At 46.9% G+C, this 16,211-nt stretch overlaps 1 protein-coding gene across 2 annotated transcripts in view; it reads right to left on the bottom strand.

Annotated features, from left to right (window-relative positions):
* ME3 (malic enzyme 3) overlaps nucleotides 1-16,211 on the bottom strand; it is a 184,707-nt gene that overhangs the window by 82,068 nt on the left and 86,428 nt on the right. For both annotated transcript variants that reach the window (XM_030332199.1, XM_030332200.1), the window contains exon 3: nucleotides 14,683-14,832. In XM_030332199.1, the coding sequence (XP_030188059.1) occupies nucleotides 14,683-14,832 (150 nt within the window). The remainder of the gene's footprint in view (nucleotides 1-14,682; nucleotides 14,833-16,211) is intronic.

Genomic DNA, 16,211 nt, shown 5'->3' with positions numbered 1-16,211 from the left:
GAAAGCAGTCATTCATGAACTATTCCAACAATTCCTTATTAAACCCCTCCATGTAACAGGCACTGTTCTAGGCACTCGGCATATTTATTTCAGTTAATAAAACAGACGAAACCTACTGCTTTCTGGAGCTTATATTCATTCATCCATTCTTGTATACGGGACCTGCCATGCCAGGAGTTACAGAAAGGATGAAGATAACAAAGATGAATAAGACACACTGTCTGACACACTCTCCAGCTTAGCTTTACATTCTATTAAATTCCAGAAACACTGATCCAGGCACTTATTGAGTGCCACTCTGTCCTAGGTCCTGTGAAGGTCTACCCGCTGCAGATTCTTTTCTTTTTTTAATTATTATTTTATTTTTATTAAAAAATTTTTAAATGTCTGTTTATTTTTGAGAGGAAAAGAGACACAGCGCAAGTGGGAGAGGGGCACAGAGAGAGGGAGACACAGAATCCAAAGCAGGCTCCAGGCTCTGAGCTGTCAGCACAGAATCCAAGGTGGGGCTTGAACTCACAAACCGTGAGATCGTGACATGAGCCAAAGTTGGACGCCTAACTGGCTGAGCCACCCAGGCGCCCCTACCTGCTGAAGATTCTTAAAGGAATCAAATCACCTTTTACATTAATGTTAAAAAGAAAATTTTAAGACACACTGCATTTTAAACAAAGTTAATAGAGTTAAAGCTCTTTGTCTTTAAGGAATCATTAGTAATAGAATCTCACTCATCTAGGATTCTATTAACAGTATCAGGAAAATGAGATTCCAATTTTCTTCTATCCTTGCTCCTATTCTAACTATTGGTCCTTCCTTACACCTTCCTTCCATCCAACAAGGCCCATCTAACAAGGCTCTGTGCTGGGGGCTGGGTGTCCAATGGTAAGCTAAACAAATATGGCTCCTGCCCATAGCAAGCTTACAGTCCAGTAGTGTGGGAAGAGTCCTGCATGGCAAACAGAAATAGTTCAATTCTACCTCTCTCTCACTACCTATACAGCCTGGGGGAGTCAACCTCAGGAATCCTCATTTGCTCAAGTCAAAGGGGCTGCACTATCTGTTTCAGAGAGTGCCTGGCAGGGCTGTATTTGAATTCATACTAAAACTTCAAGGTACTTTATAGATATAAGTAATAATTATGAGTTATGGTTGATCCCCCAAATGATGGGGGAACATCTATCTCTCTACACAGTAGAAAGGAATAAAGAGGCAGGAGACTTGAGTTCTAGTCCTACCATTTCCATTGACTTGCACCCCTAGTTGAGGAGGGTGTCATGTCCCCTCTTGGCCTCAGTTTGAGAAAGTTGATTTATAGACTCAGGATCGTGTCACTGTGTGCTGCAAAGGGAGGCGAACCTACAGAAATGCAGACAGAGCCCAGGGTGTCTTCAGAGCTACTCCCTTCCACCCCCGCACAGACAGGGCTCCACCTGAGATATCCTGAGGAGATAGGACTCTTTTCAAAGTCCTCTTAGGAGGCCGATGCCTCAGCCTGTCTTGGAACCCACAGTGGGGGGATATCTGGGAGTTTTTGGGGACTGGGCTGCAGGTGGCACACAGGTAACATCTGTGTTGGTTGTGTAGGGTGCTTTTAAAATTGGAGGCCATTTAATATCCCGACACCAACTCAAGGGAGTATCATGGCAGCAGGAGCCATGAAGTGCTTGGTATGTCCTTGCCACGTGCCTAAAAGGCTCTGTCGGTGCAGGTACGAAGGGCCCGCCAAGGTGCAAGCCCTGGCCCTCTTCCTGATGCTTTGTAACAGGGCAGCACAGTTCACGGCCCCACTTTACCTCGTCTTCCCCCAGGGGACTCCAGCCGACACCTGCTGTAACTCCATTCAGCCTAAGGAACGTGTTTGCTTTGCCACCGTTGTTTGTGGGGTAAGGGTGTGCACATGATTCAGAAATGCTGAGTTTCAGCAACACAGGACTAGAGAGGGCTCCAATGAGGAAGGCGAGGTAGTGGACAAGGACAGGTTTGGGTTTCAACACTGCCACTCACCAGCCAGATGGCTCTCGACAAGACCCGCATCACCTCTGAACCTCTCCTCTGCGACATGGGGACAATAATGCCTTCCGATTTCTCAGGGCTATTGTGAGAGTCAGAGATGGTAAAGATACCGTGATCATCACCGTACTGGCCACACAGTGAAAGGCAGTGGTAGTCGTGGCTGTTGTAATCCAACTTGAGGTTCCATTTCCAGAGCCTCATCTCAACTTTTCCCTACTGTCATTATGCGGCGATGCAGTTCAGAGCCAGCAAATCTCCCTTCACAGCCACATCACGCCGGTGTCCGTGTGCTGCAGTGTCCTGGGTTTTCACCTTCATCTCCACGTCTAGGACCCTCTCTGGCTCTTCTCTCCTGGTGCTTGAGGGAATACAGCACTTCTCTGTGGCCTTGCTCTTTAGTCTTCCTGAATTATCTTCCTCAAAAAATGCTTTTGTTACAATCTCCCTGCTCCAAAGTGTATCGCCATCTCTGACTGACGCAATCCAAACCCCTCACTCCGCCTCACATCAGCTCCATCTTCCCCACCCCGTCAATGGAGTGAATTCCTCACACACCCTGCACGTGCTGTGGGCCAGTGTGGTAGTGAGCCCTCCGTCCCGGACATGCTCAGTTACCAGAGAGAAGAGGCTCGTGAAGGCAGCAGTGAGGGTGTGTGGTCTGAAGCCTGGGTGGTGCTCCCATGTAGTGGATGTGTAACCTTTTTCAGTGACTTTAACTCACGGTGCCTCAGTTTCCTCTTCATTAAAATGGGCCTAATAGGATTAGTTACCACAAGGAGATGTCGTGGGGACTACGTGTGAAGCACCTACAAGAGTGTCTGGTGCATCGGAAGCTCTGAATAAACCAACGTGAGCTACCACTCGGTGACAGACATGACTCAAGCATCCTCTCAGGAAGGGGCACTGCTTTCAGCTGTAGGCAAGACAAAACTGGCTGGGAAGAGGAAATTCACTGCATATAACAAGTCCAGGGGAAGGCAGCTCCAGGATTTGTTTGTTTAGTGGCTCAACCATGTCACCAAGGACACAAGTTCCCCACATTAATTTTGGGCATTAACGGCCTGGACCCTGAGCTGTTTATCCCATGACCGTAGGATGATCATCACAGTTCCAGGCATCCTGGGCAAACATGAAAGTGTCATGGGAAGAAGGAGCCTTCTTGCAACAAGAAAAACCTTCCCAGAAGTCCTCGGGTGGACGATCCTCATACCTCTTTGGCCAGAACAGGGTTGGCTGGGATTAATTAGGACCCACTGCTTGGTGCTGGGAAAGGCCAAGACTTCCTCAAAGCACATGGCCATTTGGGGGGAAAAAGATAATGGAGAAAAAATAAATAAAGCAAACAACAACCAGGGTTTTGTTAAGGAGGCGGAAGGGGCCATCAGCAGTGTCTTTTGTATTCCCAGTGCTGAGAGTCTGTGATTCTTGGCTTGTTCCAGCCACATGTCTTACTTTATGCAGTTCTTCCTGCTTGGAACTCATCCACTAAAGCTTTGTATGCCTGGGCTATGTATGTGCTGGGCTACCTTCCCAACATGAATCAAAATCCTTTTTTCGAGGTTTAGATCAAGAACAACAATTCAGGGAAGAGATCTCTTACCACAATGAATTACTTCCATCCTTTCCAAGTGAGCTAGACAATCCACACCACAATTTACTAACTGGCTTATGTTGCTTTAGAGATGCTCTTCTCCTCAGGTGGCCTGTAAACATCTCAAGGTCACAGGCCCTGAATAAACTATCTTATTCCATTTGGATCTTCCATGTACTTAATGGTGTCCAACCACAAAGACAGTTAATGCTTGTTGAATCAATGCTTGTTGAACCTAATCAGAAGACAGCCTTGAAGTGGTCTCTCTGGTAGGTACCTGAAGATACTATGCTCAGCACTATGGGAGACACAGAGAAGAACAAAACACATAATTTCCCTCCTGGACCTTGTAGTTCAGGACAGGAGCTCATATGATGAATGATATGAAGTTGGAGAAGTCCATCATCCTCTACCCATGTTACTTTTTGTTCTTTTGGGTTTTTTACTTGTTCCCCTCCAGTAACCTTTGGACAATGTTGAGGCCTCAGTGGGGCACCCCGCTGGAGCCCTGTTTCCACCTGCAGTATCACAGACCTGAAATCTTCTTGATCTATTCTTTCCCATCCTTCTCCCATTCACATAAAACCTATCCTTCCTAAGTTTCAAGTGCTATGGTTTTAGGAGATTCTGGTTTAAGATTAGTCTCTAAGAAATCAGTTCATCAATAAAGTTTTCAATGTTACCCTTCCAGGGCACACAGAAAATTTGAGGGGACTCCTATAGGTGCAATGAGCCGACCCAAGGACATGACTATGATCACGGATTTTAGGGGTTTGCCTGCTGGTGGTGGAGTTCTTTTCTGGCAAGGCAGAAATCCCCTTTTCTTTGAGAAATTCTACAACAATGACCCTTTATTCTTTCTCTAGTCCAGAAGCTTTCAAAACATTTACACTGTTTGCAGCATCTCTTAAGAAGCCACTTCTGGACTAAACTTCTGGACTAAACTTAGTGTGAGCAAACACAAGCTTTAGTGCATTTTACAGGTTAATGAGAGATCAAGGTTATTTGAGGAAAGGTCTACTCAACTCCTGCCTGTATGTACGTATTTCCTTCTCAGTAAGGAAATTCTCCCGCCCCTATTCTTTTGATCACCATGGCTGGGATTGCCAGAGACAAAGGAGGAAAAGGACAGAGTCAGATAAAAAAGAAACAAAAATCAGTTTGTTTAAATTGCCAGGGAAATCTGCCTTTGGCTAAAGGAAGTCAAACCCAGAACATCCTGTTCAAGTTACTAAGGCTCATTTACTTCCAACTTGAGCAGAAAACTATAATCTTTGCATTTGTGTGGGGTGGCTCAATCTTTTCTACCTTCACTCTCAACCCCTACACCTAAACTTCTGGATGGCTGAGGTGTTCCTTTGTCCTCCCCAAACAGCAGTCTGCTCCTTCTGGATGCTAAAGTCCCAAGTGGGTCATGTGCAGTTAAATACAAACTCATTTTTTCTTTGTTGGTATGTAAATGTTCAAACTTCCTCTAAGAAAGAAAAAGCCAATTCCCTCAGGGACTGAAAGCAAAGTAGTTCAGAAAGGAGAATAAATGCTCCTTCTTCTCTCCTCTAGATCAATCTGTTCCAGAGCGTTTCAACGATGTGGGATCCAGACACAATTTAACTTGTTCCATGTGACATTCATGTAAAATAATAACTGAACAACTATTAAAGTCCTTCATGCTTTGGAAGGACTCCTTGCGCCACCTTCCTTAGATCTATTCCAGCATCAATTCCCCAGCACGGAACAACCCATGAAAAACCCTGGACTGCCCGGCTGGTCTGCCTGGGAAGGTGCCCATATGTGAGTCAGAGCTCTCAGCAAAATGACACTTTTGCAGATAAGCCTGCAAGCTTTTTCTTGTCAGAAAATGAAAAGTATGTGTTTTCGTCGACTTTTACATTTTCCTCCCTTGAATGCCAGAAACTTTAGAGGCAAATTTATAGCCACGGTGCTCTAATCGGCTCAAAAATTATAGACTATAAGGGTTGGATTTAGAAGGAGCCCTTGAGATCACCTAATAAAATTCTCTTGTTTTATAGATGAGCACAGTGAGGCCCAGGAAGGAGGAGACTTGGTGACAGTCACACTGCTCAAACTGGGACCAGAGCCTAGGTCTCATGACTCCCAGGTTTTGCTACTAATGCACACTGGGGCCTGGCAGTATCCATTCCTCCTGCTTCCTTCAGATGGCCTCCACTTAGTTTTCAGTGAGCAGCTTTTTACCAGCTCCTAATCCAGTGGTTTTCAAAGCGTGGTCCCTGCCCCAGCAGCATCAGGGTACCCTGAATCTGTGTTTTGCCAAGCCTCCGGGTGATCCCAATGCACGCTAAGTCTGAGATGCCCTACCTTAATCTGTTTGCCCCACCCACTGGATTAAGGAGATTAGGGCACTAATCAGATCCATCTAATTTCACAGCCCTTTTTCAGCTTGGCTCTTCCTGTTACCTAAGGCAGAGGTCCACTTAATTTACCTCTGGGGAAAGAGTTTATTGGAAATTTGGAACTGGGGTGGAAAGCCAGGGACTGGCACTCACTCTGCCTGCTTCTTCCTCTCGCTGCCACCTGTCCAGTTCTCCTCTTTCCACAGATCTGTTCGTTAACTTTCCTCTCTTCCTTCTGTTCCTTCATAGTCGACATCTGCTTTTGTTGTACCACGACCCGACTCTGAACTCTAAACTATAGCATCCCTTCTGCCTTAATTTCTCTTCCTAACTGCAAAATTCTTCTTATGTAGCTTTTCCCATTTTACGGTTTACACTCCTGAAAAGGACTCCAACTGACCCAGCACATCTTTTGAGTCAGTTCACACTGGTCCAATGCTTACCCCAAAATGCTTGGTCACCTTTGGTCTGATGCTTTGAGTCAGTTCACACTGGTCCCATGCTCACCCCAAAATGCTTTGTCACCTTTGGTCTGATGCTTTTTCCTGTCTAATCAACTATTGACATAAGATAAGTGTACAGTTTGGACGGGGTTTTGGGGGGGCGACTTCCGTGCAGTGTTAAAAGCTTCAGGAGGAAATTGGGGGAGGGGGAAGGAAGCATACATGGGTGACTCTTTCTGACCTCCCCCTCCACTAATCCTGGGAATGAGACATGAGGGAACTTGGCAATGGGTTTAATAGTTAGGCTTACCGAGGGTTGGATTGGAGATGGAAGTTCTGTTATATTATCATGATCCTAATCTTCAGTATACTGCCAGGCCGGGGTGGCCTGGAAAATATGGACTGCTGGTTATCAACTCCCCAGAAGTCACAGAAGATCCAAGCTGGAGGAACTATAGAGATCACGAAGCTCCGTGATTTGTGGCCCTGGGCTGCCACGAGAATCCCTGGGAGCTTTTGAGAAATGAGAGCTGCGTGGGCCCCACCTTGGGGATTCTGACTTAAAGCTCCCAGATGCTTCTAATGCACAGCTGTCACTGAGAACTACGGGTCTAACTTGACCCTCATAATTTTACAGCTGGGGAAACAGGCTTGGCTATATAATGTGACTGTGGCTCACTTAAAGATCTCATTCCTACCTTGGTTATAGAATTTGGGTTATTAGATCCTAAGTGGTTAGAGCTGGAAGAGATCACAGAAGCCACACAGTTCAACCCTACACTTCCAGGTGAGACTAAGGAGCTTAGTGACTTGCCCACAGAGTCAGCCAGGAAGGAGGTGGCCAAAGCTACAAACCATGTCTCATGACCCCTCACTCCTCTGTGCACAATACCAAGGCAGAGGACCAAGGATGCCAGATGAGAAGCTAAGCAGGCCCAGCCGCAGACCTCACTCTTGCTCTGCTCCAGGGAACCTTTGCACAGCACAGCTGGAACAGCTTGGCAGAGAAACCCGACGTAACTGGGTGTGGAATGGGCTCAACCAAAGGAATTGGTACCTTGGGGCCTTGAGGATGGGGAAGAGGCAGCTGGTTTGATGATGCTAATCTTCACTTTCTGCCCGCCTTCCAATCATGCTGGGAGTACGGGTGCCTGTTCCTGATCAACTGACAGCTGGGCTGGAGTCCAGACTGTGATGTGCTCAAATGCTGTGCCCTGGGTGTCAGGGGGCTTCTGACACTTGCTGAGATCGGGTTGTCTTTGTTTTCCAGAGTGGCTTTAAGTCAAGATGTTGGCGTCCATTGGTCCTGTGTATGGCTAGAAATGGCTTCGGTTGGCATTTGGGAAGCAGAGGCATGAACCCTGGGGGCCCTTGTGTACGTGGGTAGAGGCGATGGAAGTGGTGGTGATGGCTGAAGATAAAAAGGTTCCAATGTAAAAACAGAAACAAATAAAAGAGAAAATAAAAAGCATTTAGGGCTCCAACAGCAAAGACAAAAACCAAATGAGGCAAGGGCTTGACATAATGAGTGACAATCAGGAAAGCCCAAAGAGGTGAGTATGAACCTCAACCACACCTTTCTGGGGGGCTGGGGTGAGGGAGAAGAAGCGATGAAAAAGCAATGTCCCTTTATGCTTGTGAGGAACCTTACAGTGGATAAAGCACTTTCACACACACGTAGCTCATCCGATCTTTACAACAACCCCAAGAGGCGGACAGTTCCCGTGGTCCAGACTTGGGGACAGGAGCAGCCGGGCTCCAAGGCCACATGGTTCACAGGGGAGCTGACCCATTCCCTCTGGACTCCAGCCCCAGTGCTCTGTCTGCCATGGTACAGTGTGTGTGTGTGTGTCCCTCATGTGTGCAGGCCATTCATGCAAGGGAGCTTCCATGAAGACATGCATGCAAATGCTTATCTCTGAGGTGTCATGTTCACAGGGCCACAAGAAGCTCACCTGTGAGCTCAGGAGAAACGCAGGTGTCTTAGACAAGTTAGCCTTAATTTTCCTCTGGTAAAGTAACAAGCTCCTTTTGGGGTTGTGTAGGGATAAAGTACCCGAAGTGTCTAGCCTAGGGCCCACCATGAGCAGCGTAAGCATTCAATAAATGGTAGCGGTTACTGTCCTGCATACATGTTACTGGCCTGTGTGCAGGACCCCACCTGCCTGCAGATAAGAAAGACAACAGCCTGGCTCAGGGCCAAGGGCTGCTGGCTTTGTCCAAATCCAAACCTGACTTCAGGTATCTTCTACAGGATCTCGACCACCAGTGAAGCCAAGGCCCACTTCCTACCCTCACCTCTCCCTCCACATCTTCCCCTTACCTGCTAACAGGTTTGCTAGTTAGGCACAAGTATGGATCTTTTCAGGTCTGTATCACACAACAGAGGAATGGGGGCACTTCAGAGGGCCAAGATGCCCTCAGCTGGTTTACCCTTCAGACTCTTGGGTAGGGTGACTCAGAGTCAGATGACAGACCCTGAGGGTGGTGTCTTGAGCAGGTCACAGCTGCTGAGCACCTGCTAGGGCTGGGCCTTTTACACATGGAATCTCACTGAATCCTGGTAAGCAGCCACATGAACAAGCATCATTCCCATTTTACACATGAGGAGACTGTGTGTGTGGGGGGGGGCGTCGCTAAATGGTCATAAGTCATCAAAAGCTGGGATTCAAGGCCAAGTCTTCCTGCTTTAAAGTCTGCTCCTGCTACTACCCATAACCCAGCCCTCACCGCCCATGTGGATGGGATCCCACACAGAGGCTGGGAAATGTCAGGGTTACAGGCATGTGCATATCTGTTAGATCCCAAGACGATGAAGGTGAAGACAAGGTTGGTCAAGATGGAGGTGCCTAGGGAAGGGAGGGTATTCTCCCACACTGGACAGCAGCCTACACCATACTGGCTTTCCCCTCATAGCCCCTCCTTAGCTGAGTTGCATCTTGGACTCCTGCCTGGCCTCACCCTGGGCTTGCACATGTTAATGACATTCAAGGCCATTCCTTCAAGCCAGGCTATCCAGTATCTATGGCCCATGGAGAAGCACGCACGGGAGGTGCAAAGGGTGAGGCAGGAAGGGGCAGAGGAGGCTCCACAGAATCCAGAACCTGCAGCTGTGTTTATCCACCCAGGGATACTCAGGTGCCCCAGAGATAGTCTAGCATCTCCCCCAAGGCTGTGAGGCGATGCAGAGCCCGAGGCACTTTGGAAGTTCCATTTTAGCATCAGCTGGACCTAATTAGCTTTGGAGGGGGACAGGCCCTTTCACAGAGGACTCCATTGTTCCTGGGAACCTGGCAGGAATGTTTATCATTTCAGAAACTGAGAAGGAGCTGGCTCTCTCCCTCCTGGCCTTGGGGCTGTCCTCCCTTCAGATGCTAATCCATAAAGCCATTCCAAGCCAGGCCTCAGATGAAGCTCAGGGCTGGGGTGGAGCCCAAACTCCCATTTCCTTCAGGAGCAAGGCAGGTGTGGAATCAACACCTGGAAAGCAGCCAAATGGAAACCTGGTGCAACAGCTCAGACTGTCACATGTCAAGTAGCTTAATTGGGTAATCATCTGAAGAAGGGTTTGTGCAAAACATATGCGGGAAGTCTGTACCAAGAGTGTGAGGGAAGAATCCAAGAACACAGTTCAGTCTGCCCACACCTGCCTCAGCCCCACAGAGCCTCAGGCTCAGGACCTAGCTGGATCATTCTCTCCCAGGAGAGGCTCAGGAAAAGGTTATGTGGCAATCCCCACCAAAGAGTCCTGAGCAATCAAGCATTCCTGGAGCTGCAAGGGCACCCATCCCTAAATGCCCACCAAATAAATGTGCACAGTCCCAAACCACAGCAGGCAGTGTAGTGCGGTGGCTACCTGTCCACGTTCTAGTTCAGACTGCGTGGGTCTGAGTTCTGGCTTTGCTGGTTATGAGCTGTGTGATTTGGGACAAGTTATTTCTCTGTGTCTCAGTGTTCCCATCTACAAATGGGATGGCAGTAGTAACTACCTCTTAGGGGATTGTGAGAATTAAATAAGTTAATATGCAAAGATTTTAGGATGTGCCTGACCTTCAGCAAACAGTTATGCATTACTATGATGCTTTTTTCCTGTTCCAGTTCAACTGCACATCTTGGGCTGGGACCATGGCACTCTTGTTTTCCCCACTGTGTGTCCAGCTTCTGTAGTACCCTGACAGCCCTCACTCAGGGCTGGCCTGGTTCTCTGGGCTCAAGTGGTTGGCAGAGCCTTGTTTCCACCCATATGAACCCCCACTCTGCCACCATGCCCCTCTCCATTGCTGAGCCACTGGAGAACTGCCAATGGGGCCTGGGTCCAAGTGGACACAGCTCTCCCTGTGACTCCAAACACCTTGTGTCGTGGGAAGGAGACCAAGCTCGTTCCTCTTTTTGGGCAGAGCCACTGGCCAATTCTCCTACCCCTCTATTCTCCTGTTTCACCCACCGTGGGGTCCTAGAGGACTTGCATTCTAGCAAGGGAGAGAAGGGTGTGCATGGATCATTGTAAACAAATGCTTTTTGTCTCAATTCTTTGCTTTCATCTTTTACAGCCCAGCTCAAATGTCATCTCTTTGGTGTGGCTTTCCCTGACTCTGGTAGCCAGAATTCTAACTACCAGTTAGATCTTACACAAGTTCCTTTCCTCTGGCCACCTCAGTTTCCTCATCTGTGAAATGGAGGTACTGATCCCAGACTAACCTGACAGGACACTGGGAGGATCCATTATGAGCCAATGGATGTAAAAGCCTATCTCCCCTCCCCTGACCCTCCTTGCCAGGCACAGGAGGTGGGGAGATACCCAAGTGAGCTGACCACCCAGGTGTCTATAAAACCTATAATACCAAGCCCTTTCCTGGAATGGCCATTCCCTTCTTCTTTACCCACAGAATTCCTATCCAACCTTCAGGGACCAGCTCAAATATCATCTCTTCTGTGAAGCATTCCTACCACCTCCAGGGAAAAGAAATTTCTCTCTCCCATGGACTCCTGTAATTCTTTGTCTCTATTAAATCTCTTATTTTTTAAACTTTTATTATATTTAACTTATATCATTATTGCCTGGCCCTTCACTGTGCTTGAGGTCAAGAACCATATTTTGTTCTTTGGGGGGTAATTTCACAGCATGTAACATGATGCCCAGCACCTAGTAGTTGCTCCATCAGTGATGAGGGAAACAAAGGGAAGAGAAATGCAGTTCAAATTAAATTCCCTTATTATAGCCTGCAGCCCACTGATAGATGTCAGAGACATGCAGCGTGTAACGCTCCCCAAGAAGCTTATGGCTGCCTTAATGCCTTAATGTTTACACTTCCTTAAAAACTAAAAGCAACCTTATCTTGACAATAGCTAAATCTTTAGGGTCCTATGAGACCTTGCTTCCAGCATCCAGAAATTCCTTGGAGACTTATGTTACTATACCTCCCCTCCCTGCACAAACTTGAGAGTATAATCAGTTGTTCCTCACAACCCTAGTGCAGCTCTTTCTGCCCACAGGTCCTGTCCCTGTGCTTTAGTAAAATCACCTTTTTGCACCAAAGACATCTCAAGAATTTTCTTGGCCATTTGCCCATGAACCCTACTTCAAATTCCATCAATAAGTGTTCGTTAACTCAAGTTCAGTTTTGTGTGTTCCCTGGATTCTAGAGTGGGTTCTGGAGGCAAAGTCTACCTTAAGAACCTGTTGTATGTGCAGGATCCTGATCCTAGTAACTGGTTCATCCGGAACCAACAACCAAATCTACAATCTAGACTGTAGCCTGGGAGTGGGATAGCCTTGCATTTCCACAGGACCTCAGTGGCCAGCCAGTGCAGGCAGTGAGCCATGTCATAAGGGCTGAAGGACTTCAGGAAACAGTAGGTTCTGGAAGAGTCCAATGGTGTCTGTAGTTAAACGTGTGAGTTCGTTAAATGTTCAATGACTCAATTTTCTTTTTAAAAATGTAAAAGTGTATATGTATGACTCTACATGTAGCAATTTTTCCTTCCTCCTACAACAGTCACTGAAGACAAATAAACACTCACATGTATGACAGATACCTAATCCACACATCACATTTTACCCTCACAATGACTAGTTGATATAGGTAGTATTATTACCTTCATTTTACAAATGTGGAAATTAAGGCTGAGAGAGGATAAGGAAATTGCCCAAGGTCAAGGAGACTAAAAGTCAGGGCTGACAGCAAAGACGTAGCTCTTTCTAGTCAGTACACAATGCTACTTTCCATCGGAGTGTCAGGTGCTTGCCAAGTACTGGTCTAGTATATGCAAATGGATCTGACGTATTGACTAACGCCTCAAGAAATTTGTGTTCTGGTAGAGGGGGCTGATATACAAATAATTAAAAACATGAAGCACAAAAAATGTAACTACGGAATGGAACTACGTGTAATGAATTGAGGGAGAGGCAGAGGAAGGAGTGAGCAGTTCAGCCCTGGTGGATCAGGGAGGGCAGAGAAGCTGACTCTTGGGTGACCTTGAAGGCTAGCAACAATTCTGATGGACAGAGAACAAGGAAAGAAGAGAATGCAGATGTCTGAGGCAGAGAGGAACACATGTGCAAAGGCACAGAGGATTAGAGCACCAGACGTACTTGGACATGAGGAATATCAGTGTAGCCAGAGCATGGGATTTCTGAGCCGGAGCTGGGATGTGATAAGCTTACTTTCATCAAAGTTCTGGACTTGTTTCTTTAAGACTTGGAGGCTGCTGATGGCCTTGGAGGAGGGAAATGAGCTGACCTGCACTCTGCAGGAGGGAGGACCTGGGAGGATCATTTCTGAGTAAGAACTGGCAGGTAAACGGGGTCCTACATCCTTTAGAAATGTTCTACCAGCTCCCAAGGTCTCTGCCACTACTGGTTTCAGAATGAGAATAAGAGAAAAGGAGTCTCTTTCCTCTTGAAAAAGGCAGGTTGAAGACCACTGCTACAGGGTCTGGGTGCAGTCCCCCCATAGGACTGCAGAAGAATGGCTCCTTTTTTTTTTTTTTAAGTTTATTTACTTTGTTTTTAGAGAGACAGAGACAGTGAGTGAGTGGGGAGGGGGAAGAGAGAGAGAGAAAATCCTGAGCACGCTCCACGCTCAGCAGAGAGCCTGAGGCAGGGCTCAATCCCACGAACCATGAGATCATGACCCGAGCCCAAAATCAGGAGTCGGACGTTTAACTGACTGAGCCATTCAGACACCCCATGGCTGCTCTGAGTGATGAGGTCAGGTCTGCTTCAACAGCTGGACCCCACCCCCACCGCAAGAAGTGAGATGTGACACACTGCCCCTTGGCCAAAGGTGACAGTGGGGCCAGAAGAGGAAGAGAACCGGCATCAGGGCCTCCACGTGCTCAGGCGGCAGGCTCATCCCAAATGCTGGCTTCACAACTGGAAGAATGTTTTTCCAAATCAACAAAAGATGTTCTAGATCCATGATTACATGCTCCTCATATACCAAAGGATTTACAAACACAGATTTATAAATTCTATGCAAACATAAATTACACATCAGTGCACAGCACACTGTATCTTAACATATTCTAACACAGACTAAAACAGTGTTCCATTACATATAATAAACCCAGGCCAATCTTTTATCAGCAGTGCTAGAAATATGTATTGATAATAACCAGGCACCTTGCACTGAGGATCTTTGGAAAACACTCATTTTTACTTTTTTATACATTTTTAAAAATATATATTCTGAACTCATCATGAAAAAAAAAACACAAGCAATCTTTTTAGAAAGACTGCCCTCTAAATTCTTTGGCTCTGAAAGAAACTGTAGTGCCAAATTTTTGTCTAATAAAATGACATTTTAAGTGGAATCTGAGTCAAGCCCAAATGAAGGAATACTGCTTCTTTGAGTCAGCAAAAGAATTCAATCTTTGGTATCCAACACTCCATTATTCATTGGCCCGAACTGGCAAGAGAGTCGTCGGCACTGTGGAGATGACAAGAGAGGGGGTAGGTGGTAGGTAGATAATGAGAGAAAAACAATCTGAAATACCTTTCAGGCCAACTTTGAACAGCATGTTGCGCATTTATCATTGGGAGGTGGAGGGGCTCTGTTATTCCCTTGCGAGACCCTCTCTCAGCTCATTTCTCTGGGCGTGGGGTAATTTCCTGAGCAAGAGCTTAAGATCAAATGTCTTGTCGAGCCTTTGGCTCAACCAGGAATAGCCTCCAGAATCCCATTAAGCAAGACCAGAGGGAAGAATAGATTCCCCAACATGAGACAGCCCCTCCCTGAGCCCACGCCCCAGGATGGCTCACCGGGGCCTGCGGAAGGTCAGGCCATAGTGCTGACAGGCCAGTCCCACGGTGGGGGTGTACACGATGGGCATGAATTTCTCCACATCTGACGTCAGCACTCGGTAGAAGAGCTTCTCGTTCCGGTCCTGGAGTGTCATGAGAATGATGTACCTTGGAAAGGGAGACGAGAATCACACTGGTCACATGAGCACCATAGTGGCAGTGCAGAGGTCCCTTGATGCAAAGACCCAGGGCTCCTGCTCAGCTACTTACAATGGCACGTTCATGGGCAAATCACTATCTCCCCTAAGCATGGGTCTCATTTCTTGTAAAATGTGGAGGATATTGTCTGCCTTATAGTACTTATCATTATTCATGGCATAGACACTATTCTAAACATTTTACATTAACTCATTTAAAACCCCCAAAGACTTGTGAGGTAGGTCCTATAATTCTGGCTGTTTTAGAGATAAGGAGGGTAAGGCACAGAGAAATGAAATAGATTTGAACTTAAGCAATCTGACTCCAGAATCACAACCATGATGCAAGATGGTTAGTTATGTTATTACTGTGTGGACATTACTGAATGAAAAAATCATAGGGGCGCTTAGGTGGCTCAGTCAGTTAAGCTCCTTGACTTTCGCTCAGGTCATGATCTCGCCAGTCAGAGTTCGAGCCCCTCATCAGGCTCTGTGCTGACAGTTCAGAGGCTGGAGCCTGTTTCAGATTCTGTGTCTCCCTTTCGCTCTCTGCCCCTCCCCCATTTGTGCTGTCTCTATTTCTCTCTCTCTCTCAAAAATAAACATTAAAAAAATTTAAAAAAGAAAAAAATAATAATATACTGGAGGTGGCATAGAGTCGAGGAAAATACAGAATACACCAGAGCTGGACTTTCCCACTACAAAGGGCTGGTCCCTGTCACAGCAGAGCTCCCCGAGTGGCTGCGTACCACTTGACCTCAGGAGGTGTGCTCCAAAAAAATCTCTTTCTCACCTATTCCCTGAAGCCTGAAATCAGTAAGCCAGGAAAAAAGCCTTTCATTCAGAGTCCTGAAAACGCAAAAACCCTGGGGGAAAAAAACCCAAGGGTTGAAATTCAAGGTGAGGTGTTGGTGACTACTGATATCACACCCGTTCTGGACAACAGTGTAGGAGAGTATGGAGGCACTTGAGCCCTGGCATGGAATGGTGTGGGAGAGAGGTACCCAGAGGGGAATGATCCCTGGGCATGGTATCAGGGTTCTGGGTTTGAACCCCAATTCTGCTGTTAACTAGCACTGTGACTCTGGGGAAGTCATGTGACTTCCTGGGGCCTCAGCCTCTTCCCTACCAAAGGCCCTGGTCTAGAACTAAAAACAGTGTTTTAGAAGGAAGGGAGGATTTCTGCTTGCGTAGCCAGGATCTCAGCTCGTTACTAGTGTTCTGAGCTCATTCCCTTACTCAGTAGCCATTTGCACTCATCTCTTCCCAGTTCTGCATCCAGTGATGTCAAGTTGATAACTTGAAATCGGTCATGGTTGGGAGTATTTATATCATGGAAATTGGCCAATG

The sequence above is a fragment of the Lynx canadensis genome, chromosome D1 (genome assembly GCF_007474595.2).
Source record: "Lynx canadensis isolate LIC74 chromosome D1, mLynCan4.pri.v2, whole genome shotgun sequence".
NCBI lineage: Eukaryota > Metazoa > Chordata > Mammalia > Carnivora > Felidae > Lynx > Lynx canadensis.
Note: the sequence above shows the minus strand (reverse complement) of the source record. Positions and strands in the feature narration are given on the sequence as shown.